The sequence below is a fragment of the Mesocricetus auratus genome, unplaced genomic scaffold, assembly GCF_017639785.1.
Source record: "Mesocricetus auratus isolate SY011 unplaced genomic scaffold, BCM_Maur_2.0 Super-Scaffold_100011, whole genome shotgun sequence".
NCBI classification, from domain to species: domain Eukaryota; kingdom Metazoa; phylum Chordata; class Mammalia; order Rodentia; family Cricetidae; genus Mesocricetus; species Mesocricetus auratus.
Window position 1 is genome coordinate 50,227,361 of NW_024429195.1, and position 19,851 is coordinate 50,247,211.

Genomic DNA, 19,851 nt, shown 5'->3' on the forward strand with positions numbered 1-19,851 from the left:
AGAAAGTGGTTAACAAGAATTGTAGAAATTTTAATTCAGGCACATTTCTTGAGTGGCTTCTACATGGGTAAGTGGCCCATGAGGTGGCATTGTCGTGGAAAGTCCTAATGCCATTCGGAGCATCCTGTGGAAGCAACATTGCGCTGTCCCAGTACAGACCTGCTGCAAAGCCACAAACCAGTAATGGAAAGACTTTCTCATCTTTCCCACTTGTAAAATGGAGTGGACAACGGCGTTGTTTTTCTAACAGCATTACTGTAGTAAATGCGGGAATTATAGAGATGAGCTGTAAAAAACGTAAAGTAAGGGTTGAAAAAAACCATAGCTTCAAGTTTATATGATAAACTCTAAGTAGCATACAAATGTAGAGTTCTCAAAATTATATTTTTTATTCCATTATTAAAACTGCATGTTTTATTGTCAGGAGTCCTGAGTGAGTGAAGTCCTGACTTTTGAATGTGCGGAACTGATGTGGGGACAATTGTGTCAAGGAGTCAGTAGTCTTAGGCCTATGGGAAATGGCCAAGCCTTCCCCAGTGTAGGTTTAGGGAAATGGATGAGCCATCCCTCCTGGTCCAAGTGTAGTTGTTGGTAGGTAGTGTGTGCAGGAAATGTCCACTATAGACTCCACTTAGACGTTTACTGCCTGAAGACTGCTCCCCTAGAGAGACAGCTCCTGCCTAGAGTAACTAAATCATTTTGTTGTACACTGTAAACTCTGCCTCCCTATTTGTATGTGTATGATGACCCACTCCTCGCTCAGCTATATGGAGGAACCCCAACTCTCTGTTCAACTCTGTGTAATAAAGATCTTGAGCTTCCAGGGTCCTGCAGTTTCTCCATCTAAGAGCCCAGCTTCTCTGTGTGTCTGTATTTTCTTCTTTTCCTTGCTGCTCAGCAGGGCTGTGCAATAACTTGGTATTTTATAAAACAGTATTTGACCCAGTGACTCAGCTCATCCAAAAAACTTTCAGTTATAATCTTACAAAAGATTTTAAAAAATTTTAGTGTGTATTATAAATTTCTTAAGTAATGCACTTAAGTCAATAGCTGTAGGAAGACATTGGTCATTTTTAAATCTCTTTTCCCAATAACTCTATCAACTTCTTGAGAGAGTATGCTATGATTTAGGAATTTTGTAATCCCTATCTCTATGCATTGGGTCTTTGCATATTCTAAATACTTAACTATTTGTGAAATAACTAGTAGAATTAGATGACTCAACTAGACACTAGGAGGGTAGATATATAGATGCTTGGCTGCAAGCACCTTCAGCTGTTCTCTCTAACCGCAGTTCCCAAAGTGATTCTCTGGACCACAGGACTGGCCTAACTTCTTTCAGTAGATGCCTGCTTCCTTTCTCATCTGCAAGAGTGTATTCCCAGCACGGAGGGAAGATGACAGTGATGATGATCAGGACATTCTTACAGGAAAGCACTGAACTGGGCTGAAAGTCACAAACCAGGACCAGACATTTAAAACTATATCAAAGTAAAATCAAGAACCAGCTTTTATTGTTATGAATAACTGTAATGCACATTCATGTCAAAGTGCAAGAAAAATACCAAAACACAGGAGGACTACAACAAAACACCCTTGGATAAGCTAACTACTGGCCTTCTCCCAGGCACCTGAGTGATGAAGACAGTCCCCACAGAGACCAGCTAGGCAGATGTATCGGAAGACAAGGGTCTGAGCCACATCTAACATATGCAGTGCATGGTTTTTAAAAGCACCCTCTACTTCACGTTAGATGGCCACAGCCTCTTCTCTCCCACTCACGACCAGCAAAAATCTCTCTAGGCATAACCAAATATCCCATAAGGGGCAAGATTATCTCCAGTTGGAAACAACTGATCTGGACAATCCACAAAATAATAGCTCAAGCTCTGATGTGTGTTGTTTGGTTGTTTTTTTATAGTGGACATGTTTCCAGCGTGGGCTGTGACAAGCTCAAATGTGACACTACTGAATGTGGAGCTGGGAAGAGATTTAATAACACCATTTAGTCGTCAGGGTTCTCTCTGTGTCTATCTCTGTGTCTCTCTCTGTCTATGTCTGTCTGTCTGTCTGTCTGTCTGTCTCTCTCTCTCTCTCACACACACACACACACACAGACACATGTAGAGGGATTTATTAGGGTGCCTCACAGACTGGTCTAGGTCGTCCAACAATTATTGTCTCCTGAGAGAAAGACCAAGGCTCCATCCGTTGTTCAGTCCACCAGACTGGCAGCCTCAGCAGTTTCAATCTGTCTATATGGGGATCCTGAAGAAGTAGCTTCCAACACCAGAGAAGGGGTGTCTCAGGAACAGGCCAGCTGAACTTGCCAGCAAGAGTGGGGGCAAGCAGGCTAAAAGCAAATGCTTTCGGATTGCTACTGGAAGGCGTGGCCCAGATTTGGGGTGGGTGTTCTGACTCAAATGATCGGGATTTAGGGTGGGTCTTCCACATCAAATAATCCATCCAGGAAAACCCCTCACAGGTGTGCCCTGCTGCTTGGGTTTTAGTTAACTTCAGAGGTTAGTCAATGTGACAACCAAGATTAGCCATTACACACCATGAATCATGTTTCTGTTACAGTATTTCTATATATGTTGTAAATAACAAACACAAAGAAGTTATGTCTAGTTAAATACTTGGGAAATGATGAATTCTATTTTATTACTTTTGAAACTATAATTTATTGAATAGTAAGCTTATATATCTTATTTTTGATAGTGGTCCTATTTGATGACTAGCTATGATTGTTCTCCAAACATACATTACCGGTTGGTTCTCTTAATTTTCAGAACACTACTGGAGTGGAGACAAACTGATTGTTGAAGGGGATAAAATAGAAGCTTGGGAGGGAAATAGGAGTGGATCATATTGCCTTGTGTGCAAGTATAAAATTCTTAAGGGTAAAGAAAAATTATGAACCCAAACCCCCAAACAAAACACAAAAAGAATAACAGCAGAAGTGTGTTTCAGTAAATCTGAAAAGCCATTTGACAGGAGAACCGTTGTTTTTTCTCCTGTTCCATTTTGCCACTGAAAACAACATGTTCATATCTGTTCTGCTATAAATGTGAGGGGCTGGGGTAAACCTGGCTCCAACATGCTTCCCTTTTGCTTTTCTGTTACTGCACGCTCTCCGCGACACACAAAACAGATTGCTTCTATGAGCAGACATGTGGGAGATTTCCCCCACACATTAAACCATCAGTTCCCCAGTGGTTGGCAGCTGGGGCTCTAGGGATTGAATTCAGTTCTGCTGTTGTGTACCTGGAGGTAGCCTCAGACCCAATAGCCTGGAGGCTCATGCCTCATGATTGCCTCTTCTAGAACTCTTTCTGACCAAAACAAACAAACTAAACTGGGGTTTGTATGACTCCCTAGGCTCAGTTGATTTGGTGGAGTGGCTCACAGAGCCTAGAAGACCGCTGCCTGCCTTATGTAAACTTGTTTGTTGTAAGTATTATGTAGTGTTTTAGTGAACTGCCCAGGACAACCTGTGGAAAACACCGTGTTTTTTTTTTGTGCCCCCCTCTAGGCATGCCTCGAAGAACCCTCCACATATTAGGCTATTTAACAGCTCCTCATTTTCCAGTCCTTTGGGGGTTTTGTGGAAGTCTCACATAGTCACGTTTGAATAAAGCACTGGGTTTTTGTGGTTAAGATAACTTTCACCTCCTTTCTCCTCTATGTAAATTAGGGAAATAGGAGTTAATGTCCTAAACCATTATCATGTCTTGGAGGGCAACCAAGAGCAATTCAATGACCTGTATGTCTTGAGTCTTTTGGACATACCTGATCAACAGGTCAAAAGAGGACTCCTCATGTCTGCTATTGAGACTTTGTTGTATGGTCTTTGGCTCTTGGAGGCAGCATGTCAGGCCAGATGAGAAAAGTTCATTTAAACTATATATGCATATTTATACACAGACTTATGTATATTGTAGGGTTTTTAGGTAAAATTTTTAGGTAAATAATAGTATTTTCAGACATCCTTACTGTTGCTTTAGTCTCCTCCTTGCTTCTGTGTTTGCTTCCCTCTATCCTTCTGAATTAGATCCCCCTTTTGTTTCCATTTCTGTGATCACATAACTTGGCAGCTATTCTTCTCTTATGCCCCACCTCGCCCAGGTGACAGTTCCTCTTAACTGTCCTGGTTTCACAGTTGTTCCAGGATATATACTCATATCTGAAGACTTAGTGTTAGAGTCTGGAGAGAAGTCATGCAGTGTTTATTCTTCTGGGTCTGGGCTACCCAAGTAGTATCATCTTTTCTAGTTCTATCCACGCACCTGCAGAGTTAATGATTTCATTTTTTCCCTTACATCTGAATAGCTTCCCACAGTGTCTAGGTGCCATGCTGTCATTATTCATTCGTTAGTTGAAGGGTGTTTAGGTTGTTTCTATCTCCTGGCTATTTTGAATAGACTTGGCCGAGCAAGTATCTGTGGAGTAGGATGTCTATTTTCTTTGGGCATATGTCAAGGAATGCCATAGCTGGGCCACATGGTAGCTTGGGATTTAGTTTTAGCTTTTCAAGAATTCTCCACGCTGATTCCTGGTTTGAATACACTAATTTGCAATCATACCAGTAGTGAATGAAACTTGTCTTTTCCCCACACCCCCTCCATCGATGTCAATTGTTTTGTAGATATTTGCTGTTCTGACTGGGGTAAGAGGAAATCTCAATGTTCTTTTGCTTTGCATTTCCCTATTTTCTAGGGATGGTGAACATTTTTTGAGATATGTCTTAGTCACTTTTTTTCTTCTTTTGGGAAGTCTGTGTTCAGCTCCTAGACCTGGTTTCCAAATGGGGCTTGAACCCACGACCTTGAGTCTCATATTCTACAAACTGAGCTAGCTGGACCAGGGATCATGCCCCTATTTGGGCACCAAGCTGTAGTTGTTTTTTTGTTGTTGTTGTTGTTGTTATTTTATTTTACTTTTTGCTCTTTGAGGGGCCTACTACCCCACTCCCAAATAAATACATGGAGACTTATTCTTACTTATGAACGCCTGGCCTTGGCTTGGCTTATTTCTAGTCAGCTTTTCTTAAATTATCCCATCTGCCTTTTTCCTCTCGACTTTTACCTTTCTCTATTCTATATCTCTTTCTTTCCTTCTTACACCATGCCAGGTTGGGTGGCTGGTCCCTGGCGTCCCCCTCTCCTTCTCTTCTCTTTGCTCCTCCTCATTTCTCCTCTTTCCCATTTATTCTCTGTCTTCCAGTCCTGCCTACCCCTCTCCTGCTTAGCTATTGTCCATTCAGCTCTTTATTAGACCAATCAGGTGTTTTAGGTAGGCACAATAACACAGCTTTACAGATTTAAACAAAGGCAACATAAAAGAATGTAACACATGTTTAATATTCCACAACATTGTTATTTCATTCTTTGTGAGTTTATAAAGATTTGTCTTATGTCTCCGGATGTGGTCTGTTTTAGAGAAGTTTCCATGTGTTGCTATGTAGACTGTGTGTTCTTTTGTGTTTAGGTGGAATATTTTGTAGATATCTGCTAAGTCCATTTGATGTATGGTGTTACTAGTTTCTGCTATTTCTCTGATTTTGGTCTGGATGACCTGTCTATTGGAGATAGTGGGGAATGATGTTAATATGTGTCTTTACAGCCAATAGGACATTTTTTTATGAGACTGGGTGCCCTGATTTTGGTGCATATGTATTTAGGATGATAATGTCTTCTTGGTTAATTATTCCCTTCATTCCAATGGAATCTATTTTGTCAGATACTAGGGTAGTGACAACTGTTTGCTTCCTGGTCCCATTTGATTAGGGTACTTTTGCTCATCCTTTTTCTCTAATGTGGTGCCCATGTTTAAAGCTCAGATCTGTTTCTTATAGAAAGGTTTTCTTTCTTGATCCATTCATCCAGCCTGTGTCTTTTGAACGGGAAAGTGAGAACATTAATGTTTAAGGTTTTTATTGAAATGTGTGTGCAGTTGTAGTTGTGGTGTGATTGATGTGTGGTATTGTCTGTGTTCTCAATGGCATTTTGTATTTTGATAACAAAGGCTTTGTATTTCCTTCTACAGTCCCTCTGCTATGCTCTATCCTCTATTCAGCCTGAAATAATGCTTCCTGTATTTTCTTTACATTTGGTTTCTTGGGTATAATTTGTTTTAGGTTTTTTTTTATATTGTGGCAAGTTTTTCTTTCTCTTTCGATTATTGTGTGCAATTTTGCTGGGTATATTATCCCAGGAAGGCTATTCTAGATAAGCTAGTTTCCCTGCTGTGTGCATACAAGTGTGGCCTTAGAGCAGTACTTGGAACCTGGCAGCTCTTACTAATGTTACTATTGTTTCCATTGCTTCTTACCCCAGGGAGTGAATAGACACAGCAACTTTAAGTCAGTCACTGTTTTATCAATCCTGTATTCCCCGACCATGAGTCAGCTGGAAAGAGACTGGCTCCTTCTGCGGCTCGTATTTTATGTTTACTAGCTGGCATGATCCTCAAAACAAAACATACTTTTAAAAATTCGTGGATTGCTTTGGTTTTCAGTGGCATCCAGTTGCAAGGTTTCTGCTGTAAGGAAATTTGGCATTATACTGCTAGGGATTTGCACATTTTACTTCCGTGCATTTAGCTAAGTGTATAGTGTTAATGGCAGTCCCATGACTCACAGTCTGCATAACCATAAATTAACTCTGCTACCTCTGGTGTGCCTTCTTTGGGAATGTTCTGAAAGACCACCCAGAATGTGGAATTTACGTAGATGGCAAAGTCTCCTTCAAGTTGAGACACCACTCACCACGGACTGACCAATTACACCTTCCTCCTTTGGTATGAACCCACTACCCATTTGCTCTTCAAGGAGGCTCAAGCTATTGATCTTAAACTATAAAGGGCTTTTACTGGTTGAATTATGGTGACTTTATAGAAAGCCTCCTCTTTCAAATAGAGTGCTTTGTACATAGTAAGCACTCCATAAATGCTCTCAACTGTGACTTAATGCGTCTTTCGACCTTCCAGTGAACTTCTCTGCCTGGTTTCCAGATTGGCGGGAAGGCTTCTGGAATTGTGTCTTTCATATGTGTTTTTGCTTGAGGCTTTGATGGAGTATAATTTTACTGACTTCATGAAACTTGTCTTTTTATTGATAAGTCATTCTAGGTGGTTGCACGTCAAGATGCCATTGTTTGAATCATGTTCTCAGAGGCAATAGCTATACAATAAAACCGTTTTAATAAGTTCACTAAGATAGTGGTGAATATATACATGTACATATACATCATATACATATATATATATATATGTGTATACACACACACACACACACACACACACACACACACACCCAGGGACTGCGTCTTTTCCAACAGATTTCTCCTTGCTTGCTGTTTAGCTCAGTGCATCCCACAAAAATAACTTTATTACAGCGATATGGACAATATTTTCCATGTGAAATTTCATACAGTGTGAGGGGACTTACTTTGGATCCCCATTGGGCAAAAAGTTACTTTGAGGATTAGTTGATATAAACAAGTTGGAATCGTTAGGAAGACGACAAGCTTTGCAGATGTAAATAGGAGAGTTTTTCTTCATGTTAAAGGAATGCCACTTCAGTTAGCAGGTTTTGGGATTATTTGGAGAATGGACAAGCATGCGTTTTCGCACTCTGCTTTTCAAGAGCTTGATGTGAGCTGAAGAGCTTGTTGACTTCCGGAGTCTTTGATGCAGGCCTTTAGAAGTGGCCGTTCAGCATGCTAGACCAGGCCTCACAATGATGGTGAAGAAACATTCCACCTCTGTTTCGCTCCCACATCAATCACTAATTAAGAAAATGCTCTATGGGCTTGTCTAGAGGCCAATCTTACAAACACATTTTATTGAAAAGAAAGAACCAGGGTGCTGTGCAGAGACGCCTCAGAGTGTTTCCCTAGGTGCCGCCGCGGAGGCTGCTGCAGCTGTGACTCAAGGGTGCCATGACATCTTGAACCGGAAGCAGAGCTTGCCATCTACATGGCACTGACCTTGTAGGCATTTAAAATGTGACACTGACAGGACCTTGGGCCTTTATGTTAAGGTCAGAAGAAAAGCCTATGGGTACAGACAACACGTATCGAGGTTCAATCCTTTATGTGGCGCAGTGGAGATTCCAGGATGTTGGCGATGCCAGGAATGTACCGAAGTTGCCAGGGAAAGCTGCAGGCTCACCAGAGGATCCCCATGGGGCAAGGCTACCCTAACCTACTAGTGCTCCACTGATGCTGCCGCCAAGGGCTGTGGGTGCTGAACATGGAGCTACTGGGTTTACTGCTCGTCCTTCTGGGTTTCACTTTTGTTCCGGCGCCTCCTTGCTCTGCCCCGTTCCTCCTCCTTGGGGAGGAAATGTGCCAATGGGTAATAGAAATATGTAACGTTAAATAAGTCAAACTGGATGCATTTTGCGTAATGAGACGGCCTCTGAGGATCCGGGCAGAATGTTACAGTTTAAATGTTAAATGTCCTCCGCGGGGTGATGTGTTTGAGCACTTCCTTTCTAGCTGGTAGTGTGGTCTGAGGACCTTGTGGGACTTTGAGAGGCAGGACCCACCTGGCTATCGTAGATCCCTGGGGAGAGGCTAAACCAGTGTCCAGCTCAAACTGTCCACTTCCTGATCTGCTAAGATGTGAGTGGTCACACTGAAAGTGTGCACTGGCATGGACAAAGTGGTCTGGCCTTCATTATGGATGTTATCTCCTTCAGGGTGAACTCAAGTACCCCTCTCCTCCGTGAGTCACTTCCGTCCAGTGTTTTGTCAGAAACTGAAGTGACACAGAGCCATCCTTCCTGTCTTCTTAAGCAGCTCCATTTCCCAGTTATCTTTATTTGTGTCCTTTTTTTCTGTCTTTCCTGTATCGTTTCACACTGCATCCACAGAAGATCTTAACCAGACCAATAGTTTTTTTTTAATATAATACAATACTGTTCTTATTTAACTGAAACATTGTTAACTGAGCTTGTTATCATAGGTTAATTCCATATAGTATTATTGCTTAGGAAGCTTTTACTTATAATACATACCAGGACATGGCATAGGCTTATCTTAGCCTACACAAAAGTTTTTAAAAGTAAACTTCCTAGCCCTTTCTATAGGTAGTAAGACCACCCTGGAATGGTAATGAGCATGTCTGAGGTCACTGGGTAGAAAGTGGGAGGGCTGGGCCTTTGGCTTCAGGTGTCTCCTTTACATGGTTCCCTCAGAGTGAAGGAAGGGTCTGTTTGCATCGATGGTCCCTTGAGTTCATGAAATACCCACGGGGTGTTCCCATGGCATGCGGATTCCGAGTAGCTTTTATGTGTGTTTGTTCCTTGCTTTAATTTTGTCGTTCTTTTTATGTCTTGATTTGTTTTCTCAGATATTAATGTTTTGTAATGAATTTAGGCTTATCTTTTGAACAGGGTTTATTCATTTTTAAGATTTGCCCTTTTAAAATTTTATTCTTCTCTCACATGTTACGTTATGACCACCGTTTCCCCTCCCTCCAATCCTCTCACCAACCCCACCTCCCCTCTCCCCCAGAGTCACTCCTTCTGTTTCCCTTGAGAAAAGAACAGGCCTCCCAGGGATGTCAACCAAACACAGCACAGCAAGTTACAGTAAGACAAGGCACAGACCTCATATCAAGGCTGGATGAGACAACCTAGCAGGAGGAAGAGGGTCCCCAGACTAGATGAAAGAATCAGAGACTCCCCACTCCCACTGTTAAGGGCCCCACAAGAACACCAAGCTGCGTAACCATAGCATATACACAGAGGGACTAGTATTTGCAAAATGTTAAGACTTTGGCACGTTTTCATTTAGCATTATTTCCACAGATTTGATTTTCATAAGTAGGGGAGAAAGATGTTCAACACAATATGTTGTTAGCTGCATAGTTCATCACAGCGGTTGTAAGTGCATCTTGTTTTCAGTGTGGTTTGGCTTAATTCTTGCTGCTGTTTTACTAATGATTATCTTGATTTCTAAGTTTCTGGGCACTTGTGATTGATTAAACAAAACAGCTTTCCAGAATTTCCTTGGATTTTGGTTGTGGTAGCCTATGTGTATGTAAATGTTTGAGTTGACTGTGGTTTTGTTTCTGTGTTTTGTGACTTGTCTATATCTGTAGCACTGTTATCAAGATACAAATTTTGAATACAGGGACAGATGAGGAACAATGTATTAGTGCTCTGATTTAAAAGAAGCATGATGTATTTGATTTTGGAATAGAAATTCCCAAATGAAAGCAATGTTCATGCATCTAGGCATGCCTCTGACTTAGTTGACCTGGACTGAGGCACCCAGCTGCAGCTCTTTGATTGTCTTGGCCTTTCTCTCGGGGTTGCAAGACACCGTGGCAGCTCTGAGCTAGCGTCTTCATGCAGTGACTTTGAAGGCAGGAAAGTGCAGAGAGCCTGAGAAGGCCTTTCCCTCTCAATAACCTTTCTCCTCTTTTTAATGGAGAATGATCTTTCCAAGAACACACACCACCAGACTTTACCTCTCAGGACTCAGCTGGCCTCAGGGGCTACTTCTCTGTGAGTCACTTATAAAGGACACACAGAAATCATTACTGTAGTGGGCATGTCTTAACCCCTTTCAGAAACTGCAGTTCTGTTATTGGGGAAAGGAGAGACTAGCTTTCAGGTAGGCAATTAATAATGTTTGCTTCCATTGCTGAACTCTAGGTATCATTACAAAACAATGCACATGTGTGTGGAAATGTCACAGTAAAGCCTACTGGAATTCACAATTAATATGTAATTAATAAGTATTTGGAAAAAAACCCCACCAAGATACAGTATAAGGAAACTTCATATGAACAAATACATTGTAGAATTATAACTTTTTGTGCCAGGAAGGTGTGGCAGTGCTGGGGGCAGTCAAAGGGTCAGTCTGGTAATTTTTTTTTTCAGAAAACTATTTATGAAGCTAATATGTGCAGAAGGTTTCTGGGGTTAGGTAGCAGGGAGGATGGGAATATCCCAAGTAGAGAAAGCATACTGTAGTTGCATTGCTTGAAAGGACACATGAATGCCCACTGCTCTTATTTAATGTTCTGTCTGAGAAAGGCCTTTGCATTACTTCTAGGAGCAGAGAGAAATTCTGAGACTAGTAGATAGGATCCTGAGATATTACAATTTCTGCCCTGAAACACTACAGTTTCTCTTGGTCTTCCCTACCTTTTCCCCTCCTCCCTCCTCTTATTCTGTACTGTCAGGCTTTCATGTAGCTCAGCATGGCCTAGAACTTTCTATATAGCTGAGGAAGGCCTTGACCTCCTTAGTCCTCCTGCTTCAACCTCCCAAGTCTTGTGTCGCCACAACCAGTTCATACAGTGTTAGGGATGAAATTCAGATCTTACTGCCCACTAGGTGAGTGTTTCACCAAACAGACTACATCCTCTGCTTTAATTCTTTTTTTTTTTTTTTTTTTTTGGTTTTTCGAGACAGGGTTTCTCTGTATTGTTTTGGAGGCTGTCCTGGAACTCGCTTTGTAGACCAGGCTGGCCTCGAACTCACAGAGATCCACCTGCCTCTGCCTCCCAAGTGCTGGGATTAAAGGCGTGCGCCACCAACTTACATCGAATGTTCTGTGTAAATAGAAAATGACAGTGTCTATTTCTCCAGGAGCACATAACTCTAACCAGTGAGCAAGTCTACCCTCTCTTGAAAACCTGCCATTTTTCTATAAAAATATCGTATATGTTATATATTTAAACAATTGTAATGATAATCGATTCTCCCACTGTCACCTTTTCTGGCTTCCAATTCACATTTGTAAATGCTAGTGTAAGCCTGGATGTGATTTGCCCACTAAAAGTTCATGATCGGGAACATTGGTCCCCTGTGTGATGTTGTGAATCTTTAAGAGATGGAGCCTGGTGCAAGATAATTAGGTCACATGGCCACAATGAGCCACAAGAGAGGTGCTGAATGGTGCAGAAATAATATTTCACCTACGTGGCCATGTGCATATTTAAAACTTTGGAAAATACAAAGGCGTGCATGTATGTTGGAAAGCAGTAACAGCACCAAACACCTTCCATTGGTGATTACCGAAGGAACTGAGGCGATCATTTTGACTTTAGGAATAGAATGGGTGTCTTTGGAAACACTGTGATGTTATCCATTTTGTGCCCTGCTTTGTGCCTTTTGTGTGTGTGTTCTAGTATCTAGTATAGCTACTACTAGAACTAAGCCTACAAGGAATGTGCTTGGAATGTCACTGAATGCCTTGGACCCCCTTCTGCCACCCCTGTTGACCACTTGTTCCTGCCCCTATTTTACTCGTGTTCTCAAAGAGCACTGATGAATATATTATTATAGCAGATGCTAGAATTCAGTATGGCACAATGGACTCTGTCTCTGGTTATGTGAGTGTGTAAAATGTCAGGAATTTGAATGAACAGGTGTCATAGGACCAACTTCCCCTAGCCCCAAATCTGACCATATTAATTTTATGATCATGCTTTAATTGTTCACAATGTATTTTTAAATGTTTAATACTATGTCTGAGGATTATGAAAATGTTTTCTACTTTTTAATTGATGCCTGGGGGACTAGTTGGTTTGTAAAAATATTTTATATTCATTTTATGGGTGTGTATTACATACTGACCAGCTGTCTCAGGACAAGGTAAGATTTTTGTAAAGTTTTTTTTACATCATTTTTCATATCTCTCAAGGCCTTTGTCATTGTAGTTTCTCTTAAGAAACATCTGGGTACATGCACCAGGTATATTTAAGTGCTGTGGCTACAAAGATTAATAAGACATAACTGAGGTCGAGAGAGGAAGTAGATAAGGAAGCCAGCAGAGTGACCCATAAGAGACTTTGAGTTGTCAGCGGGGATGGTGCAATCATGAAGCGAGGCATTCCAGAGTCATGGGTCTCAAAGAGTGACTTGACTTTGACCGGGAATGGGAGTTGGGCATAGAAGGGAAGGACAGAGATGAGGGTTGTGTTTCGGGGGGAAGCTGGGTCTACATTCTAGAGGCGGTTGCTAAAAATTGTAATTGGTTGAACTAGGGGTAGAGCTAAGGGGCAGAGTACTCATCTATCATATGTGAGCCCCTAGATTCAATTCATAGCACCACACAGAGAAAACCCTCACAAAACCAGATCTGTGGTTACATACATACATACATACATACATACAGACATACATACATTCATACGTTCATGTATACATACATTCAGACATACATACAAACATGCATACAGACAGACACACTGTTATCTGTGTATGTATAACCGTATATGCTTACATATAGTATGTGTATGGAAAGTGTTGATTTTGTTTAGAAATAAAGTGAAATTTGAGAGTACTTGAGAAAATGAATTTTTGTGACCAAAGAAGTCCCTTATTTCCCCCTTTGTTCTCTGATGAGTTCTCTTGAAGCTAGTTTAAGTGAGACAAGCCACTCCTTCTAAAATGTTTCAGTACTCTGGCATAATTTCAAAGAGCTCCCCTTTCCCAGTTAGTTAACTGCATTTCCACAGAGGGGAAAAATCTCCTCTGTCAACGTAACATCTCTGACAGGACCCCCGCTGCTTGGTTCTTGTATCTGGCTGTGGCAGCTGTGAACATATATGCAGTTGATTGTTAATGTGTGATATAAATCCGAGTGAGCATGCCCACTAATTGGTTTGAGAGCTAGATATAGACAATGCTGTCTTATAGTGGCCTGTGTGGATAGGCCCAGTCACGGGGTTAATTCTGCTTGACAGCCCATCAGAGGCATCTTGAGAGTAATTACCAACAGCAGTTTCCCACAGCCGGACCAACGGCTTCAAAGGCTTCTGGATTTACAGCCAGTGTTAACCTGTATCTGAAACATAATGTTCCCACAAGGAACCGTTTCTCCTTCCTGCTTATTAAGTGTACGGGGTTACTCAGTTCACTTGTTGTGCGCTAAGGGTCTACTTGCTGCGAAGTAATTGAACATCTTTAATAATAAGGGAAAAGGCATAATTATAGATTGGATTTTTTCTTTATCATTCCATAATACTATTGAAGAAAGTTTGGATATTTTGAAAAATAAAATCCCTTCTCTGAAAAGCTAACTTTGAGAGTAATTTTTTTCTTACTGTGTAATTTGAATTAATGCAGGCATTCAATTGAAATGGTTGACATAAATCCAGCTTTATGTTAAGAAAATGATTTTATTTCTTGATCATTATAGAGAAATCTATAATTACTGCACCTCCCCAACTCAGACCTTTATACAATTATAATACTAATTTTTTTGTTGTTTTGCAGGTCAGAAACCAAATTTGACTCTGGTTCAGGTATGTTCACATTAATAATGTTATTCTGAATGCTTTTCTTTTCTTACATTATTGTCTGAAAAATAATTCACTATATCAAGAGCCATTTTGATTTTAAATGGCTGAGCAATCTCTCTTCTGACATGAGCCCCACCTCAAAGCAAGGCTCTGGGATGCTTCCAATCATAATTTGAGATCATGTTAGGATCTTTCATGGTTTCAAAATAGGTATTAAATGCTCTGTGTCTGCAGACTTCCCCTTTAGAAACCGCAGTGGATGTAGCACATGCTTATTGCTCACAACAGAATATTACTTTGCAAATATACAAAACATCTTAAATATTTGAAGAGTCTCTACAAATGATTTGGGGGGTGTACATAACAGAGATGGAAACTTGTCTGTGACAGGCTTTTTTTGTGTTTTATTGGGGGGGACTGATAGCAAATTAGAATCACCTTAAACTATTGTTTTGCACCTATTGAGACAGAATTTGCATTTTACAGCAGCATTATCAGTCACATTTGATGGTTTCTTATGATTAAGCGTGGATGTAGTTGCATCATCCTTGGGATTGGCTGTATCTGTTACCTCTTGCTGAGATCTGTGTACTCAGTGTTCCTGGTAGTGTTTGCAACCAAAGTGCAAAAGCTGTCTCATATTAGGTACCAAGGAATTAGGCCCTTTGATGGACTGTTAATATGTCAACATTAGTTTTCAATTCTAAGAGATAATAATTTGCAGGGAAAAATTACATAAGTTATTGAATTTCAAAGTCACTGCAACTTAGTCTAAAATGTGTTTGCTTGTTGAGCACAGAGGAACCAGTGACTTGACAAGTGTCACAGAGCTAGCCTGCCTTCCTTTCTTGTGAGCTTGGTTGTCCTTGTGGGTGCACCTTTATGAATTTCTCTAGTTTGGAGGGGCTCTCATCTTATCTGATGAAGTCTGTAGATCTGACCTGGCCATTTCACCCAATTTAAATACCAGGATTCCACCACTGTTTCTAATCAGAGTGTTCTGGGCTTCTCAATCACATGTGCCGCTGATGTTACGGGTAAATATTTTTGGTTAAAAAAAACAAACACAAAATATTAACAATATGGAGGCTAACTATGAAATGACATTGAAACAACTATTTGACTCTTTATTGACTCAAACAGAATGAAACAAATTTAATGACTGAAATCTCTAAGTATAATAATAAATAAATTGATGGAGAGTAAATTCTTTACACAAAATCTACATGCTTTGGAAATTTCTCTGCCAGCCAGTCATCAAGTAATAAGATAATAACTGTTGCTTATTTGTTATGTAGTATAGTTCTCTAAAAAACAAGCAAACTAACAACAACAACAACAAAACCAGACAAGCTGGTGTTAAGCTACCTGGCTTTTAAAAATGAAATCGTTCGATAGTTTCATTTTGGAAGTGAAAACTGGGAATAGTGCACAAAACTGAAATATTAGACTGTGATTGTCAAAGCCAGGTAATTTATGGTAAGATTTTTAATCCAAATTAAAGCATGCTGCTAAATTCATGCATACAAGGCTAGTGTTTATCATGGAAATGGCTATAACATCTGTACAGGCTCATATTTCACTCTTCTGACCTAAGACTTTTTGTCCACAGCTCTTTTCTTCAATCTGTTTTTTCTTTTGAAAGCCTATATTAGACAACAATCACATGTCTTTGAAACATATGGTTAGAGATGCATAAGGACTTATGGGAAATAACATGAATTAAAAGTTTATTTGTGCTGGGCGTTGGTGGCGCACGCCTTTAATCCCAGCACTTGGGAGGCAGAGGCAGGTGGATCTCTGTGAGTTCGAGGCCAGCCTGGTCTACAAGAGCTAGTTCCAGGACAGCCTCCAAAGCCACAGAGAAACCCTGTCTCGAAAAACAAACAAGCAAACAAACAAACAAAAAGTTTATTTGTGCTTTGATTTTACATTCAACTATGGAGTAAATTTAGACATTTTCAAATTAAGAAATAAGTCATTTTTTCCCTTCTGAGCTCCAAGCTTACCATTGATGAGGAATGAGGCAAAGGAAACATGGGGTTAATTCGTTGGTATTTTAATCATGCAAATTTTGGTTATGAATACGATAACACATTGGAACAATTGAAAGTGCTACTTTAATAGGTTCAGATTTTTCATTGTTCATAGAATACAGAATTGTCTAATGTTATATTTTGACAAAATAAGATCTTTAAGTGGAGAATGGTGCTGCTCTTAATAAAACTAAAGATTAAATATGATGGTCAATGACTAGCCATAAAGGAAAGGATTCTAAAGCATATGTATATGTATATGTATGCTTACATCTTTTTCACACACACACATATTGTTTGTTAAGCAAAGTATCCAGTTTATGAATTGAGCTTGCTATACAACATGTGTAGTTTGTACAGATGAATTTCGGGCTGTTGAGTAAGATTTATGAGGAAGGAAGGTTTTCATTGCCATCACATAGTTTAAAAAAGTCAGTTGTTGAGTACACATCAAATGATCAACCAAGGAAACAACCAAGTTTTGCTTATTACTTTATTACTCTATTTTTTTAATAAAAAGAGAGCCTACTAACAACCTTCTGTGAATTTTTAAACATGTAGTGTGTGTGTGTGTGTGTGTATGAGTGTGTGAGAGTGTGTGTGTATATAAGTGTGTATGAGTGTGTGTGCTTGCGTGCAGGCCAGGGGAAAACTTTGCTGGAGTAAAGTCAAACACCACTGTGTCTAGCCTCATTTCTCTGGCTGAGAGCTTGCCATGAAAGCTAGATTGATGTCCAACAATTTCAAGGATCCTGTTCTCCCTACGTCTAGACTTCTGTGATGTGACTACAGGTATACACCACCATGCCTGGCTTTTTTTTTTTTTTTAAGACAAGAGTTCTGGAGATCAAACTCGAGTCTTCATGTTTGTAAGGCAAGAACTTTACTGTTGGAACCATCTTCTTAGCTTCTTAAATTAATTTCTTTAAATTAAGAATCTACTTAATTTATGTATATGTGTGCCTGTAGGAGATTATGTACACCATATGTGTGCATTTCCGGCAGAGGACAGAAGAGGGTGATGGGGCTTACAGAATTTGAGTTGCAGGCAGTTGAGAGCTGCTGTGTAGGTGCTGGGACCCAAACATGGGTTCTTTGCAAGGGTAGTAAATGCTCAACCACCAAGCCATTTCTCCAGCTCCTAAAATTAAAATTCTTATACTGAAAATTCCAACCACACTTAAAAGTAGGGGGGATAGTATTCCTCAAAGAGCACCACATAACTGTCATCTAAATTTTACTATTATTATTAATTTGCCATTAGTTTTGCTTTTTCTCCTCACAATATTTTAAGGGACAGTACATTTTATGTGGTATTTAAAATCTGACAATTGCAGATTGTTTTGCCCTACTGAGTGGGGGCAGCTAAGTTTTCAGGATTTGTACCTGTTGTAGACATTTGGGCCAAACATGGATTAAGAACCAGGGGTTTTTGTCATTTCCATGTTCACATTCAGATGTAGACTGCAATTCTGCTTCTGGTAAGTCTTCTAATGAGGAAACCCTGTAGCCGGAGCAGAGGCACTGACTTCCTTCTGATCTGAGACTCACAGAAGTGCCCGGCCTCATGATAAATCTGGATGAGAGCTGAGCTCCCGTGAGTTCTCTCTGTGATTTCTACATATGGAATTTCACACTGATTTAAAAACACGTTGCTCTACAACTCAGTGACCTGAAGTTTGGCTTTGCCAGTTGGGAAGAGTGAGCTGGCCCTTCTTTTCTTCAAAAGAAACTTGAAAGTTTTTATGTTAACACGAGTTCCTAGTTGATATCTCCGCTTGCAGACTTGGAGCTCTTACTAAGAGAGTAAAACAGACTTTCTTTTATGTTCAGAAGAAACAAGAAGCTGCGCCTGTCACCCCGCCACCCAAGCAGGGGAGTTAGTTGATGCTGGAGGGAGCAGGGCGTTGAGCTTAATGCAGTGACCAAACATGAAAGCCATATATCAAATCTCAGGAGAAACAGGCTTTTGAAAGGTGGGGAGCTGTGGAGCATTTTGCATGATAGGCTATATAAACAGAGCCCTGGAGGTCAGCGCGTGGATGCAAACCAATTAAATAAAGAACTCTGGCTTTGCTTTCTGTCAGCTGGATGGGGAGGCTCACAAACCAGTGTGGACTGAGTTCAAGTGTGAGCTATGTCGGAGTAAAGCTTGGCACCTTTGGGAAATTCATTAACTCTTTCAGGCCACAAACCAAAGCAACTAGTATACAAAGGCTCCTAGAGAGTTAGCAATAAAATGGGAAGCATGTGCTTTTGTGACCATTCTGAATCGACCCCTTAGAAGTATCAGTGAATAGAATGGAGAAAACCTAGTAGTTGAAAAGACCCAGGTTGACAGTGAGGTTGTAGGACGTTGTGTCATCCAAGATCTTGAGGAACAACTGTAAAAACACGTAGGTTTTATTCTTTTTCTAAATCCTAAGGATAATGCAAAGATATAGTTTGAATTTACCAATTAGCAATTCAGTGGGATATTGTTATTTTCGATCTAAGATTCTGAGGCAAACAAATTAATAACTCTCTGCTGAAGACTGCCTATGGGCTTATGCTGTAGTTTTAAACATCCCAGGCAATGTTTGGGTGAAAAATGAAATACTAAGTTAAAAGGTAGAGTTTCATGGCCCATAAACATTCCAAGCAGAGTTTTCTATGGAAAACCAGGAAGCTCATATTTAGTGCTTGCTGCGCTTCTTGGAATTGCTATGCAAGCAACAGCTGTAAGGAAATGGGCTCATAGAACCCAACGTCTCAAAGGCATAAGATTTCATGAAAGCAAATTATGGAGGATTAAGAAACCTAATGAGCACGGTTTAGTGTGGAGAGCAGAGGCGGGGAGCGTTCTCTTAAATAAAGACCCAGTGCAGAAGGCTAGGAGGTCCTGAGCAGCACAATAATAAAAAGCACGAAAGAATATAATTATCCCGAAGGGTGAAAAAAAAATCCAAGGAACAAAAAGCAGCTAGTGTCACTTTTATGATCTATAGTTAAAAAGAATCTCCACAGTAGGGTAAGGAAATCAAAGAATGGAATCACTGGAAGCCCAGAGGCACTGAAATGAGGAGCAGAGTATTATGAGAGGTAGGAAGCTAACCGAAATGGAGAACTTGAACATAGCTGGAGTTTCAAACTTGCTAACAAATCAAGCAATTTCCCCCTCTTCAGAGATGATAGTGAGGAAAATATTTTCCATTCTTGTATGACTATGTTGACAACACAGTTTTGTTTTATAATTTTGTGATTTAAATTTCTTGTTTTAATGACAAGGAAGAAAAAGGAAATAAAATATGAATCTCTCTGTAAGAATATTGAAATCCATGTTTGAACATCATTCAACAGACACAAGAAAAACACCGACTATTCAACAATTCATTCATAACATCTCTTTTTTGGGCATGCTAGGTCCCAGATGTTGAGGCAGTAGCTGTGAACATGGTAGACACAATTGCTTCTCTCATAGAATCTTACAGTGCTGCGTCTATTGTATGAATTCCCCAGATTTCTCTGTGTATTTAGCAGAGAAGGGCTACTAACAAGTCTA

At 40.3% G+C, this 19,851-nt stretch overlaps 1 protein-coding gene across 1 annotated transcript in view; it reads left to right on the top strand.

The window, feature by feature from the left end:
* The window catches only part of Msrb3 (methionine sulfoxide reductase B3), a 114,293-nt gene that overhangs the window by 51,192 nt on the left and 43,250 nt on the right, over nucleotides 1-19,851 (top strand). Inside the window, exon 5 of the mRNA XM_005081520.4 lies at nucleotides 14,249-14,277. Coding sequence (XP_005081577.4) covers nucleotides 14,249-14,277 — 29 coding nt within the window. The remainder of the gene's footprint in view (nucleotides 1-14,248; nucleotides 14,278-19,851) is intronic.